We start from the raw sequence: 12,228 nt of genomic DNA, 5'->3' as shown, positions 1-12,228 counted from the left end.
AGGAAGCTAAGACACTGGGAATGGAATTCCAAGCTGCTATAGAGTAAATGTTTGTGACACTCCAAAATTTTTTACATGAAACGAAAACCACAGTGGTATTTGGAGGTGGGACTTTGGGGAGGTAAGTAAGTTACAAGGGTGGAGCCCTCATGAATGGGTTCAGTGCCCTTTTTTTAAAAGAGGCCCCGAGGCCCCAGAGAGCTCTCTTGCCTTCTTCAGCTATATGAGGATACAGGAAAAGATGGCTGTCCGTGGGCCAGGGAAAGACCTCTCACCAGACCCCAAATCTGCCAGTCCCTTGACCTTGGACCTCCCTGCTTCCAGAACTGTGCAAAATAAATTTCTGTTGTTCATAAGCCACTGGTTCACGGTATTTTGTTACAGCAGCCTGAAAGGACTAAGACGCAAGCTAAGGCATCTCATGAGGAATTAAGTTAGTCGCAACATTTACTGACAGGGACATAGAACAAGAACTACAGAATCGGTGTTATAAACACATGATGCAGTAACCCAGCAGGCAGGCCGTTGACCCTTGGCACAGGCAGAGCGACCCTTCCTGGTGCATTCACTGTATTTTTGTGCATACACTTGTAATTTTGCTAAGTCTTTATGTAAATCACATACACGGCAAGGCTGGTACACAAAGCACAACACGTGGAGCCCGTGAGTCAACTCAGACACACTGCTTCTCAGGACTGTTTGTGCTTGAGTCTACCTGTCCATACATTTATAGCAACCCATGACAAGTGATAACAAAATTCTCCACGGACAGTGACTATGAAGAGAATGCCAACCGTTAGTGCTTGGAGCGAAAACATTCTCCTCCCCAAAGAAATCAAAATACTATATGAAAATTAAGTTTGTGTGAAAGTACATGGGAATTATATCAGTGGAACTGAAATTGGAATTCACCTGTGCTCCAAAACAAACAAAAAAATGTGTAACTCAGAATTAACATCACATTTTTTTGGGGGGGGGGGGGAAGAGAGAAATTAAACATTATTGTATCAGGGGTGTGGTTCAAATATGTTTTTATCATTATAGCATTTGTTCAAAGAGAATATAACCAAGAAGCCCAAAGTGAGAAGCAGGAGAAATTTGAACTCTGGGAGGCTTGTGTGCTGGTTTCAAGGAAAATAGTTTAAAAAATCACAGATAATTCCATGTTCCTCAAGGTCAGAATCCGTGATGGTTTCAGGAATAACCCTCATGGGGTCAAGGGTCTGCTGCCTGTCACATCTGTCAAAACCTACCCTGGTAGGTCTCCAAAAGCAACTACCAAATTGTCAAAGAATTGAGTGTCTAGAACAAAAGAGGCCCTTGTATAATCCCCACAGGAGTTTGATATGGGTTAATGAGAAGATTGTTCTCTTAAACTAAACTTTAATGGGGAGTTGATGCCGGCCTGCTTTGCTCCCCATTTCTACCAACCTCTCTCATCGACGTGCAACAGTGCAAGCATGTAAGACAGCTCGGACCATCAGTGCGGTCAGCTCTACATACCTTGTCTTGGGAACTCATCTGACTCCCGGTGAACGAGGTCTGTGACTCGGTTTCCATAGTGCATCCTGCTATCGTGGTCATAGGCCTTCAGAGTCTCGCTGGAGCTGTAGGACTTCTGTGTGGGCACGCGACAGTCTTCGCTGTCTAGGGAAGAACTCGTGTAGCGACACTCTTTGCCACACCGCCCCCTGGTCAGAGAGCGGTGTCGCCGATCCTTGACATCCATTATCCAGGTCCGGCAGAAGGCCGATGCTTTCCGAAAAGTCAGGCCTGAGTTTGGGCACTTGTCACTTGGCCACCTAAAAACATCACAGGAGAAAAACCCAGATTGTGATCCTAAGAAATGTTGCTTTCAGTTCTGACTCACGCCCTGACTCAGATAAAAACACAAGAAGGCAAATTTGGTCAGCGCTGCATCATTTCTTCTGCAAACGCTTAATGTATACTTAAACAATCAGCCTTAATAGAAGAACTCGACACAGTAAATTAATTCTCTTGCTGTTTAATTGAATAGATTTGGGGAAAAAAGTAATAGCAAAATAACTCATCTTTTGATTTTCTATATGTGCAAAGATGGCATGATAAGTCTGTCACTCTAATGCAAGATCTTACTGCAAAGTGGTTCAAAGCAAATCTGATTTTATTCCACTTTAATTACACTCTGTTTTTGCTATCGAAGGACTGGGGAAAAACAAATACCAAAATTAAATAAATAAAAATAAAAGAAAGGCGTATGAGGCGTAAATATATGCTGGTGATGCTTTAGTAATGGTACCAGGTCACATTCGACTAACATAAAATTTGCCTGGCTGCGTCTGGAGAATAATAATGTAAGGCATTCTTGACATGCAATCTTCCTCTGATTTCTTTAATGAGCCTTCAGGAAACTCCTCATCTGTTTTCTCTTCTTCGCAAATCTGTATCTTGGACACACCTGGTCTCTTCTTTCCCCTAGTCACCTACCTACAGGACATCACCTTGCTCACAGAGGTCTAACTGGCACAACCCTGTGACCATCAACCTAAGCCTACCCATACTGTCCTTTTCATGGCTGGGAGATCCACTGTGGCAAAGAAAAACGGGGAAGAGCACTGAACACAGTAGGTAAGCTGATGCAAAGAAGCCTTTCCAACATATGACCTGGCAACCAGGGAGCCCCACAGCCTGCTGCTTAACACCCCGGGCCTGGAAATATACACAAACATCATTCAGAAAACACTAGCCTTCTACCTAGCAAACAAGACCAAAACACTTAGATGCCACTAAGTTCCAAGTGATAGGCTCTTAGTGATTTCATTGGCCATGCAAAATAGCCTGGACCATAGGGAAGGGCCTAGACAGAAGAGGAAAATACAAATTTTCATTAAAATGGCAAATACAACCCAGAGCCAGTGTAATGATTTTTCTCTAGGCTACCGTTGCTCACTGCCTCCTCAATATGTCAGGAAATACTTGGGGAGCAGATCTGTAGTTTGGAACCCCTCTGCTCTTCTTTGGTTATTTACCACGCTGTAGTGGGATGCCTGTGTATACCAAAGGACTAGCTTGGATGCACAGCAATGTGGATGGCATCTGCACCAAGACAGTGGAAGCCAAGTTATCCCTTCCTTGTCCTTTCATACCAAGAGGTCCTTCTGGATCTCATGAACCCTCCCTAATATAGAGTATCAAACTGCCTGTAATTGTGAACACCTTTGTTTGACAATTGGCAATGAAAAAGAGGGTATACCTGTTGTAAACAACAAGCACAGTTGTGCTGTTGCCACAGTCACTTATAAAAAGTTTAATTCTCAGTTTCTTGGAGCCTACAGTTCCTGACTTAGGAAGCAGAGAAGCATCTTTGAGAGTCACCAGTCAAGACCCCAGAGGACACAGTCAATGTCAGCGTGGAAGTTTTTGCTGCTGCAGAGTGAATTCAAGTGTCTTAACATTAAAGCAATTTCTAGATGTCCAAAAACCTCTCCCTTAATTCCCAATGTGTGATCTCAACATTTTAGAATCCATATTACAGGCTGGTTAAGAGCATGGCTACTGGAGTTTTGTTGGATGCCAATCCCATCATGGCCACTGAGAAGTCAGAGCCCTTGTAAAATTACTCCTGGCCTTCAAACTCCATTTCTCAAACAGTGAAAGTGGAAAATAATAGTATTTATTGCATAGAGTGTTTATAAAAATTAAAGTAGATACTGTGGTAAAGCTCTCAATATGCTGCCTAACAACATGGTAGGGACTCTATAAGAAGTGTTTTTTTTTTTCTCCTCTGAATGATTAAAAACAATTTTTTGTCTTAGGTAAGTAGTTGCAAATTTGCATAAGGCAGAGGGTAGAGATGATCACATGAGTCCCTGAAACTCAAACTTCTAATGATAGATATCAATACCCGAACAACACACAGATAAAGGAAGACCTTTAGCACCTACCGAGGATGTGTAAGAATGTGTGCGCCAATAATGAGGAGCCACAAGTGTTTTTTAGGGGATTTGGCTGTTTTTAATGGATTTTATCATTTTCTTCTCTTCTGCTGCACTTTGAGTTTTTTCTTTTTAATGTTTGCAGTGTTCCTAACTCATGAAATCCTATCTCCTCTAATTTGCATCATGCTTTGGAAAGTGCGCTGACTTTCTACATGTGTATGTATGTGATTTTATTTTACACATATTTTTTTTAAATCATGCTCTAAGAGGGAGCCTAAAGGCTTATTACCTATTTATAAAGTACAAGAAATTTAGTGTCTGGATATTTTGACTTCTAATTTGGTTGCCTAGTGATCTTTTCCCACTAAACTCCTCTTTCTTAGCTATGCCCTTGATAGTTCAGTTTGTCAGTAATGTCACCTCCAGATAAATGATAGACATTTATATAAAATGAGGTAAGAAAATGACAAATCTTAGCCAGGAAAGCTAATTTCTTAGGAAACCGAGCAGAGTGCACAGACAGTCGGACTGTAGACATTTTGCACTTTGCCTACTATTTAACTATTAATTTCCAATATAAAAAAAGACAAAACAGAAGAATTTATATTAAAATCTGGGTCTTGAGCGTATCATGAAAAATCGGGCAGTCTAGAAATGCCCACTTCCAAAAAGATGGAATAAATGTACTTTTACCTATTTCTCCCATGAGGTACAGCTAAAGACCCTGTATAATATATATGAAACAACCATAAGAAGAATCTGAAAGGTGGGAGTAAGAGGTCGACTAACTAGTGCCCTCAGGACTCAAGGAACAATACTGTGGTGAGTTTCTGATATTTCTTTTGGCCCTATATATCTCAGACTTGGAGCTAGAGACACTGGCAACCCAGACACAGCAATAGACCCCGACAACAAAAGTTCCAACGAAAGTTTGCTTCCTCTAGCCAAAGGACTATGAAAGGGGCAGCCTAACAAGAGAGGAAACATTTAGATACTAACCATCTCACTCCAGCCAAACAACATAGAAAATTCAGTAGCCCTACTCCTACTTTCACCAGCAAAAGCCAAGTGCGGAGCCTAGATTTCCATGCTGCTGAGGAAGCGACAAGGCATCCCAACCCCAAACAGTGGTTTCAGAGAAGACTAAGAAGGAAGCTAGACATTCATGCTTTTCAGGAAGTCATGAGCCCATCCTTTCCTCAGAGAGAGCCTGGCCTTCCACTCCCACTGGGTGGTAATAAGGTGCCTCTCTCCTCTGCTGGGGTGGTATAGGAGGAGGACTAGTGGAGACTCAGGACTTTCATTATCACCCAGTGGAAATGAGTCCTTCTGCCCATGGTTGGTGGCTGTTGGTATCAGTAGACATCATGCGGGGAGGAGTAATGAGGCACTCCTATCCCTACCATTGAGGGAGGTATCAGTGGAGGTCTAGTGGGGAACCAGAACTCCCAACTCCTCCCCTCTCCCAGCTCCTAATGAGGAACTATCTGCCCTTGGGTTTTGGCAAAGACTGAGTAGGGAACCTGAACTTTTATGCCAAACTAGCAATAATGAGGTGGAATCCTTCATCTAACACAGCAGTGTCAGGGGAAACCAACTATAATAGAAGGTTTAAAATAAGTCATAGATTCTCATAATACCCCAAATGTCCAAACTTCAGAAAAAAACAAAAACCTGTCACTCCAAGCACTAGAAAGGTTTCAAACTGAATGAAAAGAGTTTAATCAATAGATGCCAACACTGAGAGGACAAAGATGTTAGAACTATTTGACACAGATTTTAAAATAGCCATCATTAAATGCCTCAATAGCAATTATGGACACACTTTTAAAAAATGGAAAATAGAAAGTCTCATTAAAAAAACAAAATCTTAGCAAACAAACAGAAGATATAAAGAAGACTCCAATGGAAATTTTAGAAGTGAAAATTAACATAACTAAAATAAAAAACCTTAATAGATGGGTTCAAGAGAAGAATGAAGAGACAGAAAAAATGATGAGGGAACTTGAACACTGAACAATGGAAATTACCCACTCTATACAGTAGATTAACAAATAGACTAAAGAAGAAAAAATGAACAGAGCCTCAAGGATGTGGAATGATAGCAAAAGACTTAATGTTTATGCTGTCAGAGTCCCAGAGGAAAAGAAGATGAAAGAGGGGCTGAGAAAGTGCTAAAATAGCAACTGGATGCATCCAAATTTGCCCAACACATAAAGCTACGCATTCAAGATGCTGAACAAACCCCAAACAGAATAACTCCAAATGCATCCATTTTAAGATATATCACAGTTAAACTTCTGAAAACTTAAGACAAAGAAAATCTTGAAAGCCGTGAAAGAAGAATGACACCTTACCTATAGGGGAAAGCAATCTGAATGAAAGGAGATTTCTCATCATACCATGGAGGCCAGAAAGAAATGGCACAACATTTTTCAAATGCTGAGAGAAAGGAAGTTTCAACACAGAAAACTAGATCCAGTGAAAATATGCTTCTAGAATGAAGGAGAAAACATGACATTCTCAGATGGAGGAAAACTAAGAGAAATTATGACCAGCAGACTTATTCTAAATAAATTGCTAAAGAGGTAGTTCTCTAAAACAGAAAGAAAACAATAAAGTAATAAATCTTGGAAATAGTGAAAGAAGAAATAAGAAAAAAAGAAAATACGTGGCTAGCAAAAATATTAGTAAAGACAACAGACATTCTCCTTTTGAGTTTTCCAAATTATTTTTAATGGCTGAAGTAAAAATTATAACACTGTCTGATGAGGTTCTAAATATATGTAGAGGGCACATTTAAGAAATATTATAAATGAGGAGGGTAAAAAGATATAAAGGGAGGTAGGGTTTCCACAATTTACTCTAACTGGTAAAATGGTGAAATCAGTAAACTGTGATAAGATATGTAGGCATAATGTAACAACTAAAAAAGCTATACAAAGAGATGCACTCAAAAACACTATAGATAAATCAAAATGGAGTTCAAAAAATGTTCAATAACCACCAGGAAAGAAGGAAGAAAAAGAAAGAAATGAAAACTAGAGAGAACAAGAGAACAAATAGAAAACAAAGTGTAAAATGTCAGACTTAGGACCTAAAATAGCAATAATTACGTTAAATGGAAGCGGTCTAAATACATGAATTAAAAAATAGAGATCTTCAGAGTGAATTTAAAAATATGACCCAACTCTATTCTGTCAACAAGGAAGTAACTTTAAATATAACAATGTAGACATGTTGAGAGTAAAACAAAGGAAAAAGATATATAATGCAAACATTGATAAAAAGAAAGCAGGAGTGACTATATGAATATTAGATAAAGTGAACTTCATAGGAAAGAAAATTATCAGAGACAGAGAGGAGCATTATATGATGATGAAAGGACCAATCCTCCAAAAAGAAGTAGCAATTCTAAATATGTATGTACCAAAAAAAAAAAAAAAAAGCTGCAAAATATATTAAGCCAAAAATAACAGAATTGAAAGGAAAAATAAATAATCCATAATTACAGTTGGAGATTTCAATGCTGGAGTTTCAACAACTGATAAAACAACTAGACAGAAAATCAAGACGGGTACAGAATCAAAACACCATCAACCAACAAGACCTACTCAATACTTACAGAATATTCCTCCCAACAACAGAAAATTGTATATTTTTAAGATTGTATATTGTATATTTTTGTATATTTTTAAAATTGTATATTTTTAAAATTTTTAAGAAAATTGTATATCCTTTTTAAATTCTATATCAAGACAGGACATAGCCTGGATCATAAAACAAACCTCAAAAGTTTTGGAAGAACTGAATTCATACAGAGTATGTTCTCTTACCACAATGGAATCAAACTGAATCAGTAACAGAAAGTTGAGAAGGAAATCTCTATAAACATTTGAAAACTAAACAGCACTTTTTCTAAATAATTCATGGGTAAAAGAAGTAGTCTCATGCAAGATCAAAATATATATTAAAGTAAAGGAAAATGGATATATAACATATCAAAATTTGTGAGAAACTGCTAAAGCAGTGTTGACAGAGAAATTTACAGAGCTAAACACATTCACTGGAAAATAAGAAAAGTCTCAAACCAATAATCCAACTTCTAGATTCTAGAAAAAGAAGGAAAAAGAAAAAAAAAACCTCAAAGTAAAAAGAAGGAAGGGAATAATAAAGAACCACATTAAATAAAACTGTACACATAAAAACAATATAGAAAGGCAATGAAACAGGTTGTTTCTTTGAAAAAAAATCAATAAAATTGACAAACTTCTGGCAAGAGTGACAAAGTAAAAAGGAAGACACATGAGATATCACTAGAGACCTTGATGGCATAAACAAGATTCTTAGAGAATAATTCAAAGAAATCTACAAAAGTAAATTTGACAACAAAGATGAAATGGAGCAACAACTCAAAATCCTAAGAATATCACAAGTCACCTAATACGAAATAGATCATTTGACTCACCTTGTGACTAACAAGAAAATTTAATTTGTGATTTTAAAGCTCACACACTATACAGACTGCCAACAAACACATGAAAAAATGCTTAACATCATTAATCATTAGAGAAATGCAAATCAAAACTACAATGAGATATCATCTCACACCAGTCAGAATGGCCATCATCAAAAAATCTACAAACAATAAATGCTGGAGAGGGTGTGGAGAAAAGGGAACACTCTTGCACTGCTGGTGGGAATGTGAATTGGTACAGCCACTATGGAGAACAGTATGGAGATTCCTTAAAAAACTAAAATTAGAACTACCATACGACCCAGCAATCCCACTACTGGGCATATACCCTGAGAAAACCGTAATTCAAAAAGAGTCATGTACCAAAATGTTCATTGCAGCTCTATTTACAATAGCCAGGAGATGTAAACAACCTAAGTGTCCATCAACAGATGAATGGATAAAGAAGATGTGGCACATATATACAATGAAATATTACTCAGCCATAAAAAGAAATGAAATTGAGCTATTTATAATGAGGTGGATGGACCTAGAGTCTGTCATACAGAGTGAAGTAAGTCAGAAAGAGTAAAACAAATACCGTATGCTAACACATATATATGGAATTTAAGAAAAAAAAAATGTCATGAAGAACCTAGGGGTAAGACAGGAATAAAGACACAGACCTAGTAGAGAATGGACTTGAGGATATGGGGAGGGGGAAGGGTAAGCTGGGACAAAGTGAGAGAGTGGCATAGACATATATACGCTACCAAACGTAAAATAGATAGCTAGTGGGAAGCTGCCGCATAGCACAGGGAGATCAGCTTGGTGCTTTGTGACCACCTAGAAGGGTGGGATAGGGAGGGTGGGAGGGAGACGCAAGAGGGAAGAGATATGGGAACATATGTATATGTACAACTGATTCACTTTGTTATAAAGCAGAGACTAACACACCATGGTAAAGCAATTATACTCCAATAAAGATGTAAAAAAAAAAAGCTCTCACACACACAAAATCTCAGACCCAGATGATTTCACTGGAGAATTCCATCAAATGTTTAAAGAAGAATTAGCACCAATTCTATAAAATCTCTCCCAGAAAACAGAAGAAGAGGAAGCACTTTATAATTCATTTTATGAAGTTACTTACACTGATACCATAACCAGACAAAGACAGTACCAAAAAACAAACTAAAGACCAATATTTTCCATGAATATAGATGCATAAATTCTCATATTAGCAAGTATAAGTCAACAATATATAAAAAATAATTATACATCTTGACCACATAGGGTTTTTTCTGGGTTTGCAAGGATGGCTCAGTATTTTAAAACCAATCAATGTAATCCACCATATTAACAAGCTAAAGAAGAAAAATCAATAAATGTACAAAAAGCATCTGGCAAAAATCTACATCTACTCATGATAAAAACTCTAAAATAGTAGAGGGAACTTCCTCAACTTGGTAAAGAGTATCAAAAAAAACAAACAAAAAACCCCTACAGCTAACATTATACTTAATGGTGACAGACTAAACACTTTTCCCTAAGGATGGGAATGAGGCATGGACGTCTGCTCCCATCACATTACTCAACACAGTGTTAGAAATTCTAGTCCGCACAATAACACAAGAAAGGCAAACAAAATGCATACAGAGCAGAAAGAAGACATACAACTGTCTCTCTTTATAAATGACATGGTGGTCTATGTAGAGAATCCTAAGAAAACTTGCGGAACTAACATAAGTGAGTTCAGTAAGATTATAGGATACAAGATAAAACATGTAAAAATCAACTGCATTTCAGTATACTAGCAAAGAACACATGGATGCCAGAATCCAAAGTACAATGCTATTTATAATTTTCAAAAAAACCCAGAAACACTTAGATGTAAATCTAACAAAATGTGTACAGAAATGGTAAGCTGAAAATGATACAACACTAATGAAAGAAATTAAAAATCTAAATGAATGAAGAGCTATAATTTGTTTATAAATTAGAAGAATCATCATAGTAAAAATACTAATTTTCCCCAAATTGATATATAGATTGAAATTTGTATCAAATTCCAGCAAAACTTTTTATAGACACAGACAAGATTATTCTAAAGTTTACATAGAAAAGGCGGAGGAACTCAAACAGCTGAAACAATTTTTAAAAAGTAAGAAGCAAGTGGGAGAAATCATTCTACCCCATTTTAAGACTTATTATAAAAAGATGTTTGACATCATAAGCCATTAGAGAAATGCAAATTAAAATCACAATGAGATATTATTACAGAATTGTAAGAATGACAGAATGACTAAAATTTAAAAAAAAATAGTGACAACACTAAATACTGACAAGAATATAGAAAAACCCTCACACACTGCTGGCCTAGATTTAAAATGACACAGCCACTTTGGAAAACAGTTGAGCAGTTTTTAAAAACACTAAATGTGAACTGCCATACAACCCAGTACTCGCCCTGCTGGGCACTTACTTATTCCAGAGAAATAAAAACTTGTGTTCACACAAAAACCTACATACAAATGTTTATAGCAGAACGTTTATTCATAAGAGCCCCAAACTGGAAACAACCCAGATGTCCTTCAATGGGTGACTGGTTAAACAAAATGCTGGTGCACCCCTGACAGGAAATACTACTCTGTAATAAAAAGGAATGAACTACTGATATAAAGTAAAATCAGGGTGACTCTCCAGAGAATAAGGCTAAGTGAAAACAGCCGATTCCAAAGGTCATCTACTGTATGCTCCATTTATATACTATTCTTGAAATGACAAAATTATAGAAATGAGAACAGACTAATGGCTGCCAGGGAGTAAGGAAAGGATGAAGGTGTGAGGAAAATGAGTATCGCTGTCAAAGGTCAACATGAGGAATCCATGCTGATGACGATGTTCTGTATCTTGGCCGTATCAATGTCAAAATCCTGGTTGCGATGTCAGACTACAGTTATGCAGGATGTTGCTACTGGTGGAAGTTGACTAAAGGTACCACAGATGTCTCTATGTTACCTCCTGAAATAGTACATGATTCTGCTTATGGTTACATGGTTATAAGAGCTTAATTGAAAAAATTCTAATCAGACAAACCAGCAAACCATCATGAAAACAAATGCCTAATTTGGGAGGTCAATTTTAAACTGAGTTACAGGGACTTCCCTGGCAGCCCAGTGGTTAAGGCTCCATGCTCCCAATGCAGGGCACACAGGTTCAATCCCTGGTTGGGGAACTAAGGTCCCACATACTGCACAGTGTGACTAAATAAATAAATAAATAAATGTCTTGTTAAGAAAAACAACTGGGTACTATGCTCCGAATTATTATTATTATCATTAGTAGTAGTAGTAGTAGTAGTAGTAGTAGTAGTAGTATCTTACCTCTCCTTTTGATTTTACAGACAGTCTGCTTCACTTATTTGAAACCCCTGCTTGGCCAATATAGGTCACTATATTTGTGAATTTTGGTACAAAGGAAAAAGAAACAATTTTGTGGCCCCTGGAAAGGATCACAAAGAGCCAGTTACAAGATAAGAAGCAGCATCTGCCAACATACTTTTCTCCTTAAGGCAATTCTAAAATAATAAGATATTAATCTTAATTTGAATATGGCTAAATATCCATCCTTTACCTAATAAAATGCATGTATTACCTCCTATGGACAAGCACTCTGCCTAGTTGTCCTTGACCGTGAAGGTCAACAATTCATGTGGGGAAATGCAAGTTTAGAGGCTGATTTTAAAAAGTAATTAAAATTTCCTTGAAGCAGGAGGAAAGATGGTAACCAAAATTATAAATCTTTTCCCCAAGCCTCTGCCTTTTCCGGCACTGAAAAACGGCCATCACTGGA

The 12,228-nt window shown here is 37.5% G+C and overlaps 1 protein-coding gene across 50 annotated transcripts in view; it reads right to left on the bottom strand.

Moving 5' to 3' along the window:
* Window positions 1-12,228, bottom strand: part of LOC307184329 (teneurin-2-like) — a 2,867,364-nt gene that overhangs the window by 74,748 nt on the left and 2,780,388 nt on the right. For all 50 annotated transcript variants that reach the window (XM_079917763.1, XM_079917760.1, XM_079917746.1 and 47 more), the window contains one exon: window positions 1,504-1,802. In XM_079917763.1, the coding sequence (XP_079773889.1) occupies window positions 1,504-1,729 (226 nt within the window). In that variant the 5' untranslated portion in view covers window positions 1,730-1,802. The remainder of the gene's footprint in view (window positions 1-1,503; window positions 1,803-12,228) is intronic.

This window comes from Stenella coeruleoalba (genome assembly GCF_951394435.1).
Source record: "Stenella coeruleoalba genome assembly, chromosome: 3".
Lineage (NCBI taxonomy): Eukaryota > Metazoa > Chordata > Mammalia > Artiodactyla > Delphinidae > Stenella > Stenella coeruleoalba.
The sequence above is the reverse complement of the archived record's forward strand: the minus strand, read 5'-3'. Positions and strand labels throughout refer to the sequence as shown.